This window comes from Numenius arquata, chromosome 1, assembly GCF_964106895.1.
Source record: "Numenius arquata chromosome 1, bNumArq3.hap1.1, whole genome shotgun sequence".
Taxonomy (NCBI): Eukaryota; Metazoa; Chordata; class Aves; order Charadriiformes; family Scolopacidae; genus Numenius; species Numenius arquata.
The window spans coordinates 69,450,636-69,474,381 of NC_133576.1; the positions used below are offsets into that span (position 1 = coordinate 69,450,636).

Below are 23,746 nucleotides of genomic sequence, written 5' to 3' on the forward strand. Positions count from 1 at the left end.
CTGTTGCAGTCAAATAGATTTATCAAAAAAAATGCACAAAATATAGTTCAGAGTATTAATAAAACCAGTAAGTCTAAATAGCATACATGGGATGCCAGATGAGCATTTTCACTCGGAAGTGAATCATTCTGTTCATAATTCATTCCACTGCATCTGGTTATTGCATATGTCCCTCTATGGCACAGGGAGGCCATAGAGATGGTGGCAAAGATTTATTTCACACACCATTTCATGTGCCACGTTTCTTCTGCTGGAAGCACATAAGCAGTATGCACTACAGCATTTTAAATCTGAATGTCTGAACAAAAGCACAGACCAAGCTAAAAAAGAAAAAACAGATGAAAACTTGTCCCCACCAAAGTTTAAGGAAAAAACTACATTGTTTTCAAAAAGCCTGGGCTTTCATTCTAGATGAATTTAAGGGTGGTCCCACTGCAACCCTAATGATAGTCATGAGTAAAGCCTTCATGCTTTATTTAAACAGATTAATAATCTTGGGAAGTTCAGTGGAAATACACCTACTAGAGTTACTTTCACATCTTGTTAGACTGAACCAGGACAGTCACCACACTGCAAGAACAAGGCCACAGTCCAACCTGACATTTGTTTACTTTATAAAAAGGTAGATTTTGGTACCCATAGCAAATGAACCAGTGTTAATCAGAAAGAAGAGATGATTTGTACGGAGACACAGTGCTACTAGACATCAGCACAGGCCATGGATATGTCCAATACCATCATACCATGATTTAAAATCTCAGCAGCAGCTAGGATTTACCTAAATTCGTTACAACTTAAAATAAATAGGACACATGCTTCAATATATATATATAAAATATATGTCTTCTGTCTTTTTTTTTTCTTTTAAAAACAAAATTGGAAGAATAGTGAGGAAAAATACCAGAAGATACTGTACTGTACAGTCTGATTTCATGAAGACAAAAATATAACCACATACTTTTTTTTTTTCTTAGTTAGAATATTCACCAAATTTAGGATTTAATTCTTGTTTTTATTCTAACTGTACTTTTTTCTTTTTTTTAAGCTTACTCCTCAGAAGCTTTCAAATTCCATTAAAAATTATAATAAAAGCTATAGCTACCTATGCGTTTTGAGCAAGTTAATAATAGTAGAAAATAGAAATCACAGTACTAGAAGAATTCTCCTCAGAAGCCCAATTTCTGTCATCTCAGGCACCAAGCGAAGTAAATCCCTTCATGAATTTAGCAAAGTACATTAAATGAGGTTAGTTTTTTTTTATCAGCTATTGCTATTGACAAGCTCTGCCAGACCACTGCATCAACAAAATCTTTCAGTTTACATAGGCCTCCCCCAGTTTGATGTCATATATAAATGATGATCAAATTTCATCTGCAATTATTCTTTGTTACTAAACTAGGTAAGCCGCTTTAGTCTCACCACTTAAATAAATGTTAACTTACCATCATTCCTTTATCTCTAAATCACTATCAACATCATAGTTTATTAAAGCTGTCCAACACTTAAAAATGGAAAAAACAGTAATATTTAGTCTAGTGTAATTGAAACAAAGCCGGATGGAAAACCTCAAACCCACCTACTAAAGGAGCTGATACCTCCCTCTTCTTGCCTGAAACATTAAAGACCAGTATCTTTAACCTCTAGGATGATAATGACCCTGTTTCAGAGTAAGTTCTATAACAGAGCACCTGAAACAGATCATTAGCAGGCTAATGCTAATCACATCCTCTTCCTAACCACAAGTCACTCTCTTCATGTCTTTAATACATTACAAAATGCAGATCTACAAACAGAATGAAATAATTCTGCATGCAGCGCACCGCAAGTTGTTTTTTGAGTGGGTACACTAGTCTATTAGAACATACTTAACCATGAGAAAGGAACAAGACTATGGTTTTACAAACTGTTCAGTAATGTAAGTTGGATATTAGGCTTCGAAATGAAGGTAGAAATTTTTATATTTCTTTAAATAAATTTCTTACAATTTCTTATAAACCCCACCCATGTTTTTGTTTTTCTCTTCATACCTCGTAAAAATGAAAGGCAAGATTAGCATACACCTTAAATATACAAAAAGATACAAATTCTTTTCAGACAGAGTTCCTTTCTCTGGAATACATGAAACAAGTAACACAAATCTGTATTTGGTAAGAGATCTTCAGGCCGGCTAAAGTAAAGAGGTAACAGGCCAATGTCAGACTATGTTACAAGCACTGAAAGCAGAACAATAATTTAAAGTTTCAGTACAATTCTTTTTGATAAAATAATTTGATGTATATTTACAGTTTAGTACAATAGAAACGTAAAATTGTAAGGCATAATAATAATTCTTGGCAGACAATGCTATGACACATTCCTTTGTCCAGCAGGTACCAAGTGGCAACACACATTCAAGCACTTTTTTTGTTTTTGTTTTTTAACCTTATCTTCACTTGCAACGTAATCTGGCCACCAGGTATGCTATGCTCAGAAACAGCCACACAATCAGTAAATTGGGGCTGAGAGCTAGTAATGGAATAGAGTAGAGGAGGCTGGGATCTAGTCTGAAATCTCGGATGGGCACCAAGCCACTCAAGTTCTTCTGGGTGACTACCTCCCGTGTTCCAATGCTGTGAAAAGGAAGAAGGTTGGGAGGAGGGAAAATCAAACAGAAAGGAAGACAGACATGCAAATGAATGTATAAAAAGAGATGGCAACACAAGGTGGTCAAGAAAATGAAAAAACATGGAAGAAAGCACAACAAAACCAGAAGATGAAGTAAAGAAAGCGTGGAAAAACATCTCAAAAATATGTATCAGCACAATTACAGAAATAAGGAGAGGGAAAGAGAATAAAAGAGAAAAATAAGAAAGAAGTACTGTAGTCTACTGAAAATAAACACATGTAGGTTGAACATAAATGGTTTTCCATGTTCACTCTTTCAGATTACCAACCAATAATATCCCATGCTGCTCTGCCATGCTTCCACATGCTGTAAAGAAGTGGAGCTCTGAAAAGCAAGCTGAACATGAATAACCATTGTAGTATTTGACCCTTTCAAACATCTTTCCACGTAGACTGCAGTGAAATAATTTAACTTCTTGACTGCCTGCTGAATATGTAAGCAAAAAACCCCAAACCACCCACTTATCCTTCTGCTTCAACATGAATTCAAGCATGTATCAATATCCTTTGCAAAATGCATGTTTCTGAAGTGCCTCAATATATGCATGCATCTCTTTATGCCCCTGCTTCCTCCATTGCTTTGAGCACCAAAGGCCTACAGTGAAGAACACCTCTTCAGGCAACCTGAGGCTTTGTAGTGTGGTGTTTCACTTTGGATCACTCTTATACCCACTGCAGTTCAACTCTATTTTTAGTTTACAAAGCAACAACTAAATGCAACCTGTGAGCCTGATCCTGTTAGAACAAGTGCACTCACTGCATCCACAAAAGGTGATACATAACCTTGCTGGTTGCGTAGCAAGGTTAGGGAACCAACAGACAAAGTCTTAGAAGATATCAGAGATACCCTGGAGGTGATGAAAAAGAACCTTCAGATGCTGACGACACTTCAAGTCAAATGGAATTACGTGGGCAGACAACTAAACCAACTGTATTTCTCATCTGGATTAACATATCCAAACTGGTGATCAAAATAGGTTTTCACTCCTGGTGCCTACACTGGATGGTGCCTACAAATCCCAATTATGTTTGTAGCAGTGGGGAGGAGGTGTGTGTGTGATCAGGAGAATCAGTAAGTGGAAAGTTAATGCTGACTGGAAAGTGGGGGATAAAGGCTCAACAGAATAGTCCGGAGGAAGAGCAGTGTTTTAGGATATAGATAAGGAAGTAAAATAATGAGAGAGGGAAAAAATGAAGGAAGGCTCAAAATGATGAGATGTTATGAACATCACATGCCACATCTCTACCATTAAAAATTAGTATCAAGCTACTCAATTTTACACAAAGACATATGCACAGACACATACAGTGGGAATGGAGGCAAGAGCTGGAAAGTGCTTTCCTTGTCACTGTTGGCCCATGTAGATGCTGCCACCCAAGGGGTGAAAAGTAACCTTTTGGAAATACCAAATATACCAAATTGTACAGTGTCTTAAAACATTTGTCAGCAGACTACCTCTAGGAGAGGACCAGGGTAAGAGACACAGCAAATTCCCTGCTAATCCAGCTTGCATATGGCAATCCTCTCTGCAAGGAGCAGCCACGGCTGCCCTGTGCTGGACACAGCTGGTTCCAGCCAGCTCAAACTGACCCACTGCAAGCACAGCTGAGCCCCTCAGGTATGGTGGTGGTGCGTCAGGGAAGGTGTGAGTAAGAAAAGGCAAAACACAAAACACTGCATGGCAGTGAGGAGTAATGGGAAAAGATGTGAGGAACAGCCCTGCAAGCACCAAAGTCAGGAAAGGCGGGGGACAAGGTGCCCCAGATGCTGGAGCAGGGATTCTCCTGCAGCCACGGAGACGACCACGGTGGATCAGATACCCACACTACAGCCTGTGGAGAACCTTGTACTGGAGTAGGTGAATATTTCTTGAAGGAAACCGGAGGTCATGGAGAGCCCATGCAGGAGCAGGTTTATTCTGAAGGACTGCAACCGTGCGAAGGACCCCCGCTGGAGTTAGGGAAGAGTGTAAGGAGGCAAGAGCAGCAGAGAAGAGCTGTTATGGACTGACCTCAAACCCCCATTCCCCATCCCCTGTGTGTTGCTCAGAGTGGGGAGGAGGTAGAGGAGTTGAGAATGAAGGAGTGAAGTACTTGGGCCTGGGATAAAAGGGGTTTTTGGGGAATGCGTTTTAATTTTTGTCTTCATTTCTTACCATCCAAATTATTGGCAATAAATTAATTTCTCTAAGTTGGGTCTGTTTTGTCTGTAACAGTAACTGGCAAGGGATCTCCCTGTCTCTACCAAAAGCCACGAGCTTTTTCATCGTATTTTCTCCCCGTCCTGTTGAGATGAGGGAGTGAGAGAGCATCTGGGTGGGTGTCCAGCAGGTGGCCAAGGTCAACCCACCAAAATTTTATTCCTAAAGCTGATCAACCACTGAAGAAATGCAACCAAGCTTCTTATCATGGCTGTTTTATTGCAGTGAGTGGCCATATCGGAACATGACTGTCAGAGCTTTATCATGTAGTCTTTTTAGCAAGCACCATGGCAACTAGAAGAGATTATTTCCCTCACTGTTTCCAGCTGCTTTTCAAAAGCCCCTATCAGAGACAGGTCTTCTCCGTTGGCTGAACTGCTTATGTCGCAACTTTCTAATTGGTTTAATGAAAATGAGCTGGGCTACCTTGAACATGTAAAGGATTTTGCTACCTAGGCTACTTTTGACTGAAACTGGATTAAAGCATATTCACACAAACTGTCTTCAATAGTCGGACCAGCTACCCCCAGGGTGTACAGCCTCCTGGGCTGGAAGATAAGGGTGGAGAGCAGAACAACCCCCCTGTAATCCAGGCGGAAGTAGTTAATGATTTGCTTATGCACCTGGACATGCATAAGTCCATGGGGCCGGATGGGATTCACCCAAGGGTACTCAGGGAGCTGGCGGGAGAGCTCACCAAGCCTCTCTCCATTATCTATCAACAATCCTGGTCAACAGGAGAGGTACCAGATGACTGGAGGGTGGCCAATGTGACGCCCATCTACAAGAAGGGCCGGAAGGAGGATCCGGGAAACTATAGGCCTCTCAGTCTGACCTCGGTACCGGGAAAGATCATGGAGAGGATCATCTTGAGTGAGCAAGCACAGCAAGTGCAGGGCAACTGAGGGACCAGGGCCAGCCAGCATGGGTTTATGAAAGGGAGGTCCTGCTTAACCAACTTGATCTCTTTCTATGACCACGTGACCCGCCTTCTCGATTTTGGGAAGGCTGTGGACGTTGTCTACCTGGACTTTGGTAAGGCCTTTGACACCGTCCCCCACAGCATTCTCCTGGAGAAGCTGGCGAATCATGGCATAGATAAGTGTACTCTTCACTGGGTAAAAACTGGCTGGATGGCCGTGCCCAGAGAGTTGTAATTAATGGGGTGAAATCCAGTTGGCAGCCGGTCACCAGTAGTGTCCCTCAGGGCTCAGTTTTGGGGCCGGTCTTGTTTAATATCTTTATTGATGATCTAGATAAGGGGATTGAGTGCACCCTCAGTAAGTTTGCAGATGACACCAAACTAGGTGGGAGTGTTGATCTGCTTGAGGGTTGGAAGGCTCTACAGAGGGACCTGGACAGGTTGGATCAATGGGCCAAGGCCAATGAGATGAGGTTTAACAAGGCCAAGTGCCGGCTCCTGCATTTCGGTCACAACAACCGCAGGCAATGCTACAGGCTCAGGGAAGAGTGGCTGCAAAGCTGCCCAGCAGAAAAGGACCTGGGGGTGTTGGTGGACAGCCGGCTTAACATGAGCCAGCAGTGTGCCCAGGTGGCCAAGAAGGCCAACGGCATCCTGGCCTGTATCAGGAATAGCGTGGCCAGCAGGAGTAGGAAAGTAATCGTGCCTCTGTACTCGGCCCTGGTGAGGCCTCACCTCGAGTGCTGTGTTCGGTTCTGGGCCCCTCACTACAGGAAGGACATTGAGCTGCTGGAGCGTGTCCAGAGGAGAGCCACCAAGCTGGTCAGGGGTCTAGAGAACATGTCATATGAGGAGAGGCTGAGGGAACTGGGCATGTTTAGTTTGGAGAAGAGGAGGCTGAGGGGAGACCTCATTGCCCTCTACAACTACCTGAAAGGAGGGTGTAGAGAGGTGGCTGTTGGCCTCTTCTCCCAAGGGAATAATGACAGGACCAGAGGAAATGGTCTAAAGTTGCGGCAGGGAAGGTTTAGATTAGGTGTTAGGAAGAATTACTTTACTGAGAGAGTGGTCAGGCACTGGAACAGCCTGCCCGGGGAGGTGGTAGAGTCGCCATCCCTGGAGGTATTTAAGAAACGTGTAGACATGGCACTTCAGGGCATGCTCTAGTGCCTGAGATTGTGGGTGGGTGTGGTGTGTGGTTGTGGGTGTTTGTTTTGGTTTGGTTTTGGGTTTTTGGGTGTTGGGTTTTTTTTTGTTGGTTGGACTCGATGATCTCAAAGGTCCCTTCCAACCAAGAAGATTCTGTGAATCTGTGAATCATCTCCACTGGCGTATCTGACAGGACAGCAATCTGGTAGGGGGAGGGAGGGCAGGGAGTCACAAGTCTAGTGCTGCGGATGGAAGAAGCTACGTGATCCAGTTGGACTTCAACTCTTGAGATGCCTTTACTAGCCAGGTAGTCATTTCCTCTGTAGCTTGTACTTCCAGACGTATCATCATGATTTTACTGTTTACAGGCTGTGAGCTGCCATATATCCGATTTGGGACTGGAAAAGCTGCAACTTATTTACAGAAAAGTGAGTTTATTCTAATAGGAAATTTGTTTCTAAAGTGAAAGCCGCAAACTTGTACCTGTGAATTTCTACAAGAATCTACAATGAGCACTCAATGTTCTCTCCTTGATGTCCATGCTCACTGAACATAACCATCTCGGATACATAATTATCACAAGACTAGGAAGGAAAGGAAGGCCCTAAGGTTTCCACCTCTGAAGACCAACATAACATAGAAGAAGAGGGTGCTTTCTTCATTTTTGAAGAACAGTGTAAGCAACGATGCTTTTCTTCTCTGGAAAGTTACCAGCAGAAAAGAGATGAAATATTTTTGAGTCCCACAGCTTAACAGTACTTCTTCCCTGTCCTTCCAACTGCCCCAGAAACTTCAGAATTCTTCAAGACTCAACCAAGCCTTCCTTTTCCAGTACAGTTACACAAATAAAAGACTCAAGTTAAATGTAAAAGCAAGTTTTCTGAATGCCCTGGAAGTAATTTATCTGTCATCGAGGTCAGGTCATCCTGTCCCAGCTGAAATGGTGCGGTTGGACTCCTACATATTTGTTCTTTAATCACTCCTATCTCTCTTGTTCAGCTTTGTTAATTCTGTGCCATTGTTCCTGAGTAGAACTGGCAAATAATTTTAAAAACTCAACCACCTAGCCCAAAGAGCAATAAGGAAGAAAGAGTGATGGGCTTGAAGAATGGTCTAATCTTAGTATTCCTTCAGGACTAGTCAGTATTTGTTTTGCACAATCTCTCTCAGTCAAAGATTTAACAGAAGAGAAAGTCATGTCTTTTGCCTCTCAGAGCAAGTCCCTAATGTTGCTAGAACATATGAGCCAAAGGTTTTGATTAAACTGGCCCTCTTCCAATATCCCTGTGTAGGCCAACATAAAGCAATGCGTTTCTTGGGTCAATATTTTATCTGATCCTGTGTTATATTAAATCGATAGTCTGAAGGTCCAAAACAATGTTATTATTAACCTCTGTCTCTACTGTGTCCAGGACTGCATTAAAAAAGAACTAGATTAACTCAGTAATTAACTCAAAGAAAGTAACAAGATTCACAGTATTACACCCATTCAGTTTTTATTCTTACTAAATAAACAACTGTGCAACAAAGCTTTCTTTCAGATGTCTAAGTCGACAAGTTGCATAATTTAAATAAAGCTATTTGAGAGCCACTAAGCTCCATTTTAAGTTAATAACTTCTCCCTCACAAAGCTGTTCCATGTTTTCTTTCTACTATCAAAGTTTAATTAGTCTCTGAATGCATTTTTCTTGTACTGTACTAACTCTGTAACAATGCAGCAAAAAGTGCAGCAAAAAAGTGAAAATAAAAAGGTCCAGTGACATCCAATTAGATATAGATATAAAATCCAAATCCTTAGTGTAAGAAGCCGTAAGTGCTATTATATGAGACATTTTCCTTCTAGGTAACTGAAGAGTCAGAAAGGGTCAAACAGCAAAAACATACAGAAAGGATAAGAGAATTAAACACTCTACAGAATTTGGTGAGAAGACACACGGTACAGTACATTCGGTAAGAGTGAATGTTGAAAAACAGGACTGAACAGCATTGTTGAACTACATTGATAAAGACTAAAGCTAGATTTCTTATCCTTTCTTTTGGTATGTGACTTACGGAGTTTTCCAGCAGTGCTTGAAACAAGGCATTGAACAACAGTAAACGGATTTTCTTTTTTTTTTTAGTACAGTATTTAAACATCTCTGCTGCTTCAGAATACAGAACATCATTATATTGATACGACAACAGCACACTGACACATTGTGATGAAATTTGGTTGCTGTATTGTGAAACACTCGTACTGACACTTCGCCCAGTGAGCAGTGTTTCATTGCTAAAGAAGACACGTGGCAAACCAGTGCAAACTGCAGGTGTCTCTGTTTCCAAGAACAAAAGACAGGTCATCCCTGAGAAATCTGTCTGATCTAGAACTAAGAAACCTAGCGCTATGATAGTTCAGGTAACCTCATCATTAAACAACTTTCAAAGAAGCACCAGTTTCCTGTTCTGTAAGCTCAGCATTACTTGAAAACCCATTTTCACGTGCTTCTCTGAAAACTCCTGATTCACTACTGAAAACTAAAGCCCATCTGATACAAACCTGGTAACAACCAGTTTTGGCATATGCAACTCACTAATACGTGCAAGGGAGGGATGAATTCTAGCAGCCAGTTTTGCTGTTTTCTGACTTTATTTTGCTTTTTTTTTTTCTTTTGATAGAAACAGAGACCACTGTTCCTCTGCAGTTTGCATGGTGCCTCATTTAGGAATAAGTGACGCAGTCAAACTCTTACCTCCTCATACACTCCAGAGCCTGGGTGAAGACCTGTGGAGCCATTCCATGTTCATGCTGTAGGATCAAACACTGCTCTAGGGTGACCGACATGGCAGTCCTATCCTTGGCACTTTTACAGCTTGTAAATCGAACACCATTTAGTCTGCGGCATATCTAGAAATGGGATATACAATTCATCATTCCTTCCTCATGCATAACCTTCTGTCAGATAACACACCTGTACTTCTCCTTAGAGAGACACAAATGCTGTGTAGGACTTTGATGTCAAAAGTTGTCATCTTTGAGAGAGCAGAACTTCATTGCATGAGTTGTAGGGAAAATACTGTTGTGGAAAATACATTTTATCTCCCCATGTCTCATTCTAGATGAGGTTTAACCTGGCAGCATTTCTAAGATACATGCAAGCAAATGAAGGAATTCAAACATATCCATAATAAAAAAGGGGAAAGTACATATGCATACAGAAAATCAACTAAACTATGCAGAGATGCTCCAGATTAATAAATACCTCAGCAGCTTGCCAAAGGATATCAACATTCTTATTTTTCCTTGCATGTACATTTTGCCCCAGAAATCTTAACAGTTCAGGCAGGCACGTCTGACTACGAGATCGAGGTAGACCTATAAAACAAACAAAACAAACTCCATTTCTTTATCTGTATTTAACACTTTCACAAAGATAAGTTACGTGGAAAGTGTTCTTACATGCCTGTTGCAAACACAGTCATGTTTTTTTGAAACTAGGAAAGCTTACAACAATAAATCAAATTCTTAATTACTTAGTACCATCAACAAAATAAATTCAGGTTTAATTAAACTCAACTGGAAATATACATTCAGGGGCTCAGAATCTGACAGCAATATAACAACAGAGTGAACAAAGGCAGCATGACTGGTATAGTATCTTGGTTTGTATGTCACAGATGTACTTGCTTTCATACACTGTTCAGCACTGTATATAAGCATGTAACTGCCTGTATTTTTGCCCCTCAGGTGCTAGGATATCATGCATATCTCTCCATAGAAACTCTGAAGATATTTTATGTTCTGCTCATATTTTCAATTTTAAATTTGCAAGCTGGCCAGTGTTCAGTTACAGGAAACACTCTCTTCAACCAAACAAACAGTTTCAGGAAAAAAGGTAAAAGATAAAAGGTGACTGGATCAACATGGTTTGGGGATGAGGGAAGAGACTGAAGTAAAAGAAAAGCAAGCAAAATCCTAGAGGAGAGGAAGAAGCTGAATGAGAACTATTGTTATGGAAGACTAGACAGAGACATAAAGTAACAGGGAGAAAACAGAACAAAAATTGCTTTATTTTTGAACTTTACAAGAAAGTCTGATGCTAGACTACTATATGATAAAAAATTAAAATTTTACAGCTAAAATTTCAGAGAATTAATTATGCAGGATTACGAATTCCTGGAAGGAGGGAAACAGCTACTGCTCTGAGCTGCATCAAAAAAAGTTCAAGGTAACTGAAAGTACAATAAAGTACTTTAATAGGCAGAATTCTTACCATCCTGCTGCATGTTGCTGCATTTGTATTACTGCAATAAAACTGCAATTGTGGGACCCATGAAATTAGCTTACAAGAAATTTGATACTAATAATAACAAATCAATGAATTTTCACCATTTTTGTAGTCACATGTAAATAACATTTATGCCACTGCCTCCCAAAAAACAGTAACAAGCAAGAAATTTTCCTATATAACCAGTAAAATTCAAGCTCGTAGCTATTGTCTCTCTTCCAAATGCTAGACTTCTCTGTTGCTGGCTGCAGATACAACAATTACAGGCAAATGCCAAAGGATAAGCAGAGGGAAAGTGATTAACTTCCTAAAAACTGGCAGTTGCTCTCTGTGCAGGTTATCATAAGTCCAGAGAATGTGACCAAAAACTGGACATAAAAGTGCTGCTGCTATAACCTGTCACTTTTATGCCTTCCCCTCACAGCAATCTAATTGCCTAGCTGCATGTTTATACAGCACAAAATGCCACTTAGAGATGTAAAGTAAAAGTAAATTAAAAAAGGAAAGTTAATCAAACAGACCTTTAAACCTCTTGAATCTGCTCTACTTAGTACTAATGTACTAAAATAGAGTTGCATCATTTCTTGGAGGTTACTAATGCTGGCATATCGTTAACATTAAAAAAACTGACACGAGGCAAACAAATGAAAAAATCAGCCTGAATTGTGCTGTTCAGCCAAATTTGCCATTAATTACCAAATACTTACAATCATCAGGCAAAACTTCTTTGAACTGCTCAAAATACGAATTCAACCGCACTAAGCTTTCCATGTTAATTACTTCTTGTAGTGAAGTGTCTCCAAACCTTTAAAAGGTGAAGAAGGGAACAGTTATACCCAAGGTAGAACGTTTCTCGTCTTCTTCAAAACAACTGCACTTGGAAATACGACTACCAGAAAACAGTTTGAAGATTCATCCCATGACATTCCTAATCATTCAAATGCAGAGTAAAGTGTAACAGAGAAGTGTTGTAGTGATTCATTACAGAAAAACAAAATATGTGAGTGTGAGGGGAAAAGCGTGAAGGAAGGTGAAAGAAGAATCTTGTAGAAAATAGTATTTAAAATGTCTTGGCTTTTCTTTGTCTCTTTCAATATTAAATACCCATCTGGTAAATCATTTTGCCTAAATTCAACCTTTTAGTAATGGATTTATTACTTTAGTTCATAACCCAATAATAAACATAACCTCAGTAGGTAGGATTGAGAACTTTGACTTCAGATATGTAAATGAGAAATATGGATCTAGGAGTAATATACCATGAATGTAATAAATATTGTCAACAATGCCATGATTCATCTCATCTAACTGTAACTACATACATAGACACGCACACAAAGTGTTGACGTCTCTAACTATGTTAATCACCTCAGGCTCCCTTTATAGGCAACAGAGGACAACAGTAACTGCTGGAATGCCTTTGTTAGACTTTTTTCTAGCTGTCCACCATCATACAGTACACTTTACCCCAGTACCAGGGCTGCTGTCACAACACGCATGTGCATGCACTGGAGTTCTGCATTAGAGCAATGCTCTGTCAATGTATTCTTTACAGGTTATGGCCATAACAGAGAGAAGCTCTAGTGGCTCTTCCAAAACTGAACAGTTTCCCTAGCAAATATAATTACATAATATATTTTTCAGCTTTCAGAGAACACTGTTCCATTACAGAAGTACTGCAAAGATACGTTAAAAAAAGGTCCATCTAGCCCATTATCCTGGTTTTTGACAGTGGCCAGAAGAGGGAGTGCATGGGAGAGTGCAAAACCCAGAGGGTAAATACACAGCAATACTCAGAATGATCTTTCCACCTCTAGTGATCTGTCACTCACAGAGGTCTCGAGTCACAAGCAGCACCTGTGTTAAATAGCCCCTGGCAGATTTCCTCTTCTGTAAATTCACTTCTGAACCACATAAACCTGCTCTAGACTCAACGCCATGAGATAAGGAGCTCCATAACTGTGTCACATAAAGACACACAGTCTTTATGTCTTTATGTCCTTTTGTTTGTTTTGCATTTGACAGCTTCATTTAGTATTCCTTTGCTTGTCTATTGGAGAAACTGAATCACTGTTAGTAATGCAACAGTGCAACTCCATAGAGACATACTTCCCTCAGAACAGGAGATTGCTGAACTGCCATTAAGGTTGAGCTTGCATGACTGAATACATACTTCTCTGCGAGGGTTTGCTGCTCATTGATTCCCACATTGAAAAGAACAGGCTGAACCCTCAGTAACATGCCACTTTGAATCTCTCGCGGCAACAAATCAAACAAGGCGCTTGGCAAAGGGATCCTCACATTAAATCCATCACTGCAAATAAATAAACAGCTATTAGACATAAAGATCAAAAAGCTACACTCTGAGAACGTGTTATTTATGTAAAGAGGGATAACATTTAGAACATAATATGACTATTAAAAAATAAGTATCAGTCAAAACTGAGGACTTCAAGGAACTGCCACAGCTTGCTCCTAATCAGAAAAGCTATTCTAGTTCAAAAACAAACCTGCAGCAACCTGTAATGTTGATTTTACATCCTCACGGACACTTCAATCAGATCTACCAATTTCCTGACAAAAGCTGATTTTGCTCTGCTCATTAATACTGCACCTCTTGTATAACTTGGGTAGGAAAAAGTCATATTTTGGCATGTTCCCATCTCATCAAGAGTAAGCTAGATTTGATTATAAAGTGGTAAAGGCTCATGATGATGCATATGCATAAAAGGATACATTTTTGGACACGGTCAGTAGTGCTGACATTTCTGAGCAGAAGGATAGAGGCAATGACAGTAGCGACCCAAGCATAAATTGAAGGGGGAGCTAACAAAAGCACTGATACAGAAACTTACGACTCAGACCTACAAGCTCTTCCTGCAGCACAACAGGTTACCTTGGGTCAGCTGAGCTACCGCAAAGAGCACTGTGTATGCTTTATCTCATGGCAAATGTGAGGTAATGCAACTTATCGTATAACATCGGTGCAGGCCAAGGTATGTCATATTACCCTATGTTGGAACTGCCAAGACACAAGCTATCGTGGTTTGTGTGCTGGGTTATTAGCAGCCATATCTTGGTGTTACATCCAAGGCTTTACAGTGCAGACCTCTCAAGTGCAGCAAAAAACCTTTGAGAAGTATATAATAAGGTAATCAAAATTGGTCTGTTGCACATTTACATTGGATGGACACACAAATCCTATGCTATGTCTGAAAGTAAAAAACCTATTGTCACCTCTAAATGTAAAGCTTCCAATAGTTTGCACAAAAATAAATATGCATGATTTCTTTCTTCTTTTTCTTGAGTAAAGTCTAGACACCAAAATAATGAGTAATAGTATCAGATCTGAAACAAATGAAGACTGGTTTCCTGCTGATTAGTGTCCTATAGCTGATGGCAAGTTTCAACTAAATATTTTCTTTGAAAGGGATTTTCTGTCAGCCATTTCCACAGCTCTCAGCAATTTCCATAACGTACATGACTGTACTACAGAACTCCTTCAGCTAGGGCACATTTAATTGCCTGTGAACCTTAACTTAACAAAGTTCCTCTAAACATTTTTATCTTAGAGAATTCTAGGTCTTTATCAGATGTGGACAAAGCTGGGCAAAGCTCCAGTTGAGCTTGGTACAGCACACTGTAATCAAATAAGCTTTATTTCCTCCAGAAATCCAATCTGAAACTAAAAGATTCTAAAGACTCTGAAATAAAGAAACATTAAACCATCGACTTTCGTGAGGCCTCTGTCCTTCCACAGCTTCATCCCCATCTGTGAACTGGCTCCCCCTGGGCAAGAAGTCTATTGCAGGGGCCCATCAGCACCATGTCAGAAACCAGAGCAAGGCCAGCTGATAAGAAGGCTTCAGCATTCATAATGAAGTGTGACTCTGTTGTAAATGCTTCCCATTGTAATAAAGCTGTAACAGATCAGTCCCACTCCACTTTATGTGAGGATATGAATGTTTGTTACTTCAGACTTTTAAAACAAAAATTGCTTTTAAGCTCAAACTTGAAAATATCTGTTTTTTTCAGACAAGTGGCCAAACTGAGCAGCAGTCTGGTGTTTCACAAGCATCTGTAAGTTAAAGCCAGCTTGGCCCTGATAGTTTGGAAATTGATCCTAAATAGGCCTCACCCCAGTAGCAGCCCGTCAACTACCTGATACACGTTCTATGTCCCATTGTGCTAATTTCACTGAATTTCACTGAATTTTTTTAGAGTTGGAAGGGACCATAAAGATCATCTAGTCCAACTCCCCTGCTGAAGCAGGATTGCTTAGAGAATGCTACTCAGGACTGCATCCAGGTGGGTCTTGAAAATCTCCAAAGAAGGGGACTCCACAACCTCCCTGGGCAGCCTGTTCCAGGGCTCTGTCACCCTCACCGTGAAGAAATTCTTTTTCATATTCGAGTGGAACCTCCTATGTTCCAACTTGTGCCCGTTGCCCCTTCTCCTGTCACTGGGAACCACTGAAAAGAGTCTGGCTCCCTCCTCCTTCAACCCACCCTTGAGATACTTATAGGCATTAATAAGGTCTCCCCTCAGCCTTCTCTTCTCCAGACTAAAGAGTCCCAGCTCTCTCAGCCTTTCTTCATAAGGGAGATGCTCCAATCCTTGAATCATCTTTGTTGCCCTTCGCTGGACTCTTTCCAGTAGTTCCCTATCCCTCTTGAATTGGGGAGCCCAGAACTGGATGCAATACTCCAGTTGTGGCCTCACCAGTGCAGAGTAGAGGGGGAGAATGACTTCCCTCGACCTACTAGCCACACTCTTCCCTATGCAGCCCAGGATTCCATTGGCCTTCCTGGCCACAAGAGCACATTGCTTGCTCATTGTCATTTTGCTGTCTATCAGGACTCCCAGATCTTTCTCTTCGGAGCTTGGCTCCAGCAGGTCCACGCCTAACCTGTATTGGTGCCTGACATTCTTCTTGCCCAGGTGTAGCACCTTACACTTTTCCCTGTTGAACCTCATGAGGTTCTTCCTTGCCCAGCTCTCCAGCCTGTCCAGGTCTCTCTGGATGGCAGCACGGCCCTCCAGGGTGTCAGCCACCCCACCCAACTTGGTATCATCAGCAAACTTGCTGAGGATACACTCTGTCCCCTCGTCCAGGTCACTGATGAATATGTTGAACAGGACTGGACGAAGTAATGACCCCTGGGGGACACCACTGGTTACAGGCCTCCAGCTTGAACCTGTTCCATTAACCATTACCACCTAATGGTGGCCCATTAGTGGCATACAGTAAAGCACTGACCAACTGATCAACAGCAGTGAATTTCAAACAATGAGATCAGCTTCAAAAGTCAGTCTTAAATTTAAAAACAGCACTAGTGCTCAAGAAAAGACTGAATACTTCTGGCTTATTATTGTGGAAGACTAGGTCAAGACAACATTTATTCATAAAACAATCCTGCCATGGTTTCAGCCTTGACATATATTTCTTTTCAGCTTAGCTCCCTGTAAAATGAAACATCAGTAAAAACGAGTAAGTCCACTTCAAAGCATTTCTTTGAAGTTCTTGGGAGAAAACCAGCACAGTACAAAAGCACGTAATTCATCTCAAGTGCAGTATCACTGCTTCTCCCGTCCGCAGTCCCACTCCACTTCCTGCTCCCTCCCCCTGCATGTTTTTTACCGATTTCCAGTGATGACTGGCAGCATGTCAGTAGATGTATTTGATGTGGCCTGAGTTACTTTAAAGGTTACATTCCTCAAGTCCATGATTCCCAAACTCATGTCCTCCAGCATTGCCAACTCCTCACCTAAATCAAGGAGGAAAAAGTGAATTGTAATCATTAGTTGTTACATACAACTTCCCTTTATCGATTTGATGATGACTGTAGGTCATCACTCTCATAAAAAAATTCTATGGATGAAGAGGCTCTGGAGTCCAGGCCTTCACCTTGACCTACAGACTACAGACAATATCATGATTGACTTTATGAGTTTAGCAAGTTTAGAAAACACCAATTCTCTAGCATAGTCCAGACTACTGTTCTTCAAGTAGGTTATATGCTGATTTTCCAATTTAGATGATGCTAGTAAATACTTCTCAGCATTGTCATAGCCATGATATCCTTTCTCTTGGAAAAGTTACAAGATATTCTGGATTTGTACAGTAAAGCATTCCCTAATTAGATTCCAGATGGCTGTTCAGACACAGGAGTGAAACACTTTCGCGTGAAGTACTTTCCCTTTTTGTGTTCTCTCTTCAATCTCACTTCGTACTGTAGGATAACAGGAGATCCAGAAAATTCAAAAAACATACTTTGGGCAGTTTCTCCCAGCTTACCAGAACTTTAATCCACTTCTTTTCTGAAAAAAATTGATCACTATGATATGTTTTCATTTTTTAAAAACCTTTGACATTATATTATAATGCAAGTACACTTTATCTTTTAGAAGTAATTCAATGTGAAGAAATTCAGAGTTGTTAGCTAATTAAGTACTCCAGATATAATCTGGTTTTGCATTTCAGTTTTCAAAATCATTTTGTAGCTGAGCTGCAGATTGTCCCAAACACTCATTTTCTGCTGTAGCCAATTTAATGAAGAATTTGCTGACTCGACAGCTAATACCACCCACTTGCTCTTTGCCTTTACCATAAGTGCTCAGCAGGCTCTCAAACTGCGCCAGCAAGCCAATGGTGTAGAGCTGTCTTAGAAATCCATCATCATGCAGGCAGTTCCTCAGCTTGATAATGAAGCCACAAATTAGAGCTGTAAGCTGTGGGAGAGAAAACAGACTAGAGTGAAATGATTCAAGACAAAAAAGGCTCTTCAGCGCCAAACGGAAACAATATCACATATAAGAGGTGCCATAAAATCTGTCAGACTGATGCTCTTTTCCCTAAATTCTTCTTTTTCTTGCAGCTGAAGAGAGATAACCAACTAATAAAAAACCAAAACCTTCATAAAAACAGATTTAAGGCACCCTGCCTCCATCTTGCAAGCTCTCCCAAAATGGGACTGCTGTTCATCTCACATCTATTTGTTTTCTGGAAGCTATCACTTACATTAGGGTCTACAACTTACAAATTACAAAAAAAGTCTCCTTGGAGAATTGTTTTAGTTACAGATGGAAAAGCAGCATAGCTAGTTCCAGGTCATGAATTTTGATAGTATGAACAAATGATATTTTGTTTTAAAATGGCATTTTAAAAAAGCTTAAAAATGCAATACCTGTTTGCTTTACGCAAAGATCCAACCTCTAGTGTTACAAGATATTCAGGACAAGGTCCTGAAGACCTAGTACTATGATCAGTACTAAGATCTAAGATTAGTACTAGTTTTAATTCACTCTGTCAACAAAGGAATTTCCCAGGTGATTGTCATATGTTATGCACACAGATATATGACTTTGCTACAGAATTAAACAAAAGGGAATAATAAAGTTATGTTTAGGATGGGTAAACATAATCAATGCACTAAGTTTAAAATTTATCTGCAATATGAAGTGGGTTTTGTACAGAAAAAAGCCCTTAATTTATCTTTATGAGATATTACATTTTGGGACAACAGCCCTACCAAACAATGTCCAATACATAAGCTGTTTGAAATAAATAAATGAGATACTGATTTCACGTGCAAGTAGACACACTACAGAAGTCTAGTGGGCAGAAGAAATGTAGAAGGTTTTTTTAAGTGCAGACAGCCGTTCGTCAGTGGCTGACGCAAGAGACCCAAGCAGGCTCAGACACAGAAATTCTAGGAAAAAAACCTAACCAAACAAGCAAACAAAAAGCACTCGTTTCTCTCCCTGTAGCTGGACTTCTCTCCTTAGGTACTGCAGGTCCTGTTGGTTTTCTCCATGCACAAAACAACAAAAGGTAACCAAGGCAGTACACTTTCTGTTCATGGGTTGTTTTTTCCCCCTCTTTCACATTTTAGTTCTGGTTTTAGTTTAGTGCCATTGGAAGGCAAAGGTTGTTCCTGTAAACAGCAGTATATTTTCACTAGTTCTGGGATATTTTTTTTTTTTAAATAGAGGACATATATCCAAGGGGACACTGAAGTTATATATTGTCAAATGAATGTAAGTGACCAGTAAGGACAGGATAGCACAGCCTGTGAGAGGAGATCACAGTGTTAAACCTGAGAGCAGAATAGGTCTGAAAAATTCTGAGAACAGTCATCTCTTGTATTTCATATAAACCCCACCACATGTTGAAGTGCAATTAAATCATGCATATATGCTTGCTTACAGTTTGGCAGAAGACAACATCCCTGCGATACTGAAGGCTCAGGCAGAGCCCTATTGTTGGGGCGCTGTCCTGCATTAATAAAAAGACCATGGCTTTCTTTGCCTTGTCACTCATCATGGCTACGCAGTCTGTGAGTGTTGTCAGCAGGGGATAAAGAGCTTCGCTCCATTCTCCTGGTTACAAGAAAAAAATAACAGCACTATAAGTACTTTATTTGAAACAAACAAACACGCATTAAGAAACTTCCTGTTGCACGTCAAAGCTCTTGATAATTCACATTTAGAGCCTGTTTTATTTCGGCTGGCTGGCTACTCCGTTCTTGTTATTAATTAAATAATCTTACAGAGTGGTTATCGCATGAGGAAAACATGGAGAATTTTACTCTGTAAGGCTGTTACGACTTTCCCGACCATGTAATAGCTCCCAGATTTGTGCCCACAGAACAGGCTACACAATAGCTGATTTGGAAAGTATAACAAGATGAATATCTATATACACAAGTGTATATCACTGCCCGTGCGTGTTCAAACACACCCTTTCATAGTGCACACATGGACAGACAGTATGGAGTCCATTGTATAACAGAAATAGAGAACATCTGCTTAGCCATTTCTGTCAATGAGATTTCTCCCAAATACCTTGCCTTTTAATATTTTGTGGACCCATAGGTGTATCATTCAACTGCTTCACCATCTTATTAATCCTTGTTGCACCCCAGTGAGGTAAGAATAGGAATAATAGGAATAATAAGACAGAGAAGTGAAAAATTCATGGACTACTCTTTTAAGTGACCTCTGTCTGCTGAGTGGCTTTGAAGGCTTAGAGCTAGCTAGCAAGAAACACTAAATATAGTGAGTTAGATGGGAGTAAGCCAGGTCCTTGGAGGTAGTTCGGAGCTTGACTTCCACTGAAATACACAAGATATGTCCCAGAGGGACTCCGTTCAAGGTCCTACACAGGAAGCACAGAAATGAAACTGGGTTGCCAAGGTCCTATTTTAGTAGCCCAAACATGGTGCCTCCCTAAGAGATTGCTCTGCCTTAAAATTCCCTACAAGCTCAGTTTCTTTTCTTTCCTTCTTTCATCATTTGTCTTAATCAACCACCAATTTTAAAAACCCATTTCCATGACTGTACGAAAAATAATTATACCAAAATCCATTCTCTCTGCAATATAAAAAGAAAACAGAACAGTGCTTTGGTTTTGCCCTCCTTAACAAAGTTGAAACAGAAGAACACTTCACCTTTTAAAGGGAAGGACAATATGTTTTATTTTTAAAAAGCACCAGAGCTCACAAACAGAACACACAGAACCGCCAGCCCAGTTGGCTGTAGGAACAAGGCAATGTACAGATTAGAACCTGCATGAATGAGACACTTCAAGCCCCTGAAAGGAAGTTATTTGGGATTTTGACTCAAAGGCAGGACTAAGAGCTAGTAATAATAAACATTTCTTTGATAACTAGCCAAAGAAGGGAACTTTGGAAGTTTGCTAACAGAAACGTAACTAACAAGATTAACAGACCTATCCTTTTTACTTTAGTTCTATGCAGTAGATAGATAACCTAATAAACTACACGCAGGGGAAGTTGTTTGGCTCTGTTCCATTGCCATAAAAAAACACAGGAAACATGAAAAGAACAGGCAAGGAATTACAGCTTTTCTTTTATATTCTATTAAATATTTTCTCTCAAAATAAATCAGATGCCATGACATGGCCCTGTGAACAGTTAAAAAGCAAAACACAGATGATACTAACAGTGTTTCTCTTGCTGCACTTAAGAGCTTTTATATAAACAAATGAGAATGACAAAAAGAACTGAAGAGATCTTCCAGCACATCATCATCATCTCATTGCCTGGATATACATATATATATATAGTTATTAACTCAGTGGAGATTTAAAAGTGTAGTGTGCCTGGCAGCACTTCATTTGAAAGATATGTTTATCTGTGGTAATCACAAAGCATACTGGTGGTATATCAGCCTGCCTGAAGATAAAGCAATTGTTTGAAGCTTTTTTTCTACCAGTACTCACATGCAATGCAGTGGCTCATCTGGGGTAATGAGGAAAAAATCCTCTGTGCTGTGTATTTTCTTGGTTTAAAATTTTGGCCATGAAAAAAAAAAAAACCAAACCTTGTCAAGTCTGCAAAATTCTAAATGTTTTTTGCTACCTAGTTCACAGAGGTGTCACCTGTGGTCTTTTATTTTTTTTAGTCAATGGTAGTTGCTATTAACAATAAACAAGAATAAAAGGAATTGCACTCCCAGGCTCAGATCAGGTTGCAACATTTCACTGGCAGCATTTCAATAAACGTGAAAGGACTCTAAGTGTTCGACTTTCACCTGGATTTTCCTGTCCTTCTGTCTTCCCCTCATTAATTTTCCTAGCAGAACTTTATTACTGAAACTATATTTTCTATCGTATCTATCAACGGCACCTTCAAACACCATGAGGCACTAATTCTTATGTGAAATCTACCCTGAGCTCTGCTGTTATGTTCTATGAGATGATCAGACTCAACTGGGCAGATCCATAGGTAGGATGACTTGACGTAGGGCTTGAAACAATGAGATGCAACAAGTTGTTACAGATTTACAACAGCTGGAGACCTCGTGCAAGCTAGCTGTTGGTATGTCTGGGACACAAATCCCGTTTCTAATTCATGTTAAAAGTTATTCCATTTAAAAACTGGCATTACACAAACCAGCAGGATGCTTATAATTTGCTTTAAGTGCTTTATATTGTACAGCAAGAGACAAACCCTCCTTGTACAGCAAGAGACAGAGCCTCCACTCTGACAGCTACAACTGAATTCTGGCTGGTAAATAAGGGCCCGTAAGCCTTTGCTATTTTTCTTATGACTGCTGCTGACCACAACCTTAATGTACACTTTGAAATGTGGCATTTTGAAAAGGGGTGAAGGGGGGAGCGAAGGAGGGAGGGACGCTGGGAAGGCCTATAAGTTCACATAGTGGGCCTTCTCTCACTATGTACTACTGACTATTTTATAAAAAAATAATGTCTTGTTAAGAGAACCTAATACATAAAGCCTGTATAAATAAAGGACATAAAATCAGGCAGGAAAAGGTTTTGCTTTTTCCTCCCTAAGACCAGAGCAATAAAAATATTATTAAAATAAATGTCCTCCAGAGCTTTGAAAAGATATTTTTAGTCTTTTTGTACTAAAAACCCCCTAACATTCATAAATCAAAGTACTGGGGATCTGCAGCTGCCCTTGGTTTAGGTCAAGGTTGCAAGGACTGATGATCTCTAAAAAGAGATTTATTAAACAAGTGGTAGTTGCTTAGCCCTGATCCAATAAAGTATAATTGGTAACCCACTTAAGCACACAGTCAAGTCACATTTGGCTTCAGAGGGAAGCAAGCATTAAGTGCTTCACTACACTGCAGCTTCAGCCACTTAAGTTTAAGATGCAGTTTTGGGTATATCTGGGTACCCAGTTGGGGTGACCTGACTGCTTTTAATTACTCTCATCTTAAAAATATATAAATATTATTCATTTATGCACCACGTTCATATTTTGCAAAAACTAAAGGGATGTTCCAAGAATTAAAAACTTGTGGAGTATTTTATTGTTTTAAACCATTTTCTCAGTGATAGAAGGAAGCAGGGTGGATAGCTGAGAAGAACATTAATATACTTTGTGAAGATGAAAATCATACCTGCACCGAGGCTTTATTTCCCATTTGTTTCACTAAACCCAGGAGCCCATTCTGTAACAGTTCAAAGACTGATCCTTCACTGAACTCAGATAAAATTGCTCTCAAATGGGAGAAATTACAGCCATCTAGCTGTGAGAGAGTGGTATTACAGAGGCGTATTATTATTCAGACCTTGTAAATGCAACACAAGTGTGTGGAACTACAAGGACAGAGGAAAGAAGGCTAACAGTGGGATGAAAGTCTCCTAAATTCTGTGTTCTGAAGCATTAGATTTGCAGTGCCCAACATTGCTTTGTGTGTACCCACTACAGAGATTTTCCATCATCGTTGTTGACTGCTCCTTGTTCTGCTCGAGTTCTCATTCAGAAAGGCCAGCTCAACAGCACATATAAAAGGGTATGTCTGAAACGTCTGAAATGTCAGACTCCCACAGATTTCAGTGACATTTGGAAGAGGCTTCAAATCATTGTCACCTACAACAGTTTGCTAAAACACATCAACTGGAGAAACCAAAGAGACCATGAACAAGTGCTCTTCCATACCTGGACATGAGAAGTTACCAGATACCCCCATGCACTATTATTTAGGAAATAATAACTTCTCAATATGTTTAGGTAACTCATGTGGTATCGCGCTACCATTTCAAA

General features: G+C 40.1%; 1 protein-coding gene across 2 annotated transcripts in view; it reads right to left on the reverse strand.

Moving 5' to 3' along the window:
• INPP4A (inositol polyphosphate-4-phosphatase type I A) overlaps positions 1-23,746 on the reverse strand; it is a 133,288-nt gene that overhangs the window by 4,333 nt on the left and 105,209 nt on the right. The window contains exons 21-27 of one of the 2 annotated variants that reach the window (XM_074149348.1): positions 19,411-19,583; positions 17,810-17,933; positions 16,843-16,969; positions 13,375-13,515; positions 11,909-12,006; positions 10,176-10,288; positions 9,666-9,820 (exon numbers count right to left, since the gene is read on the reverse strand). In XM_074149348.1, the coding sequence (XP_074005449.1) occupies positions 9,666-9,820; positions 10,176-10,288; positions 11,909-12,006; positions 13,375-13,515; positions 16,843-16,969; positions 17,810-17,933; positions 19,411-19,583 (931 nt within the window). Of the gene's footprint in view, positions 1-9,054; positions 9,821-10,175; positions 10,289-11,908; positions 12,007-13,374; positions 13,516-16,842; positions 16,970-17,809; positions 17,934-19,410; positions 19,584-23,746 lie in introns of those variants that run through there. The other variant, XM_074149356.1, reaches the window with a different exon arrangement.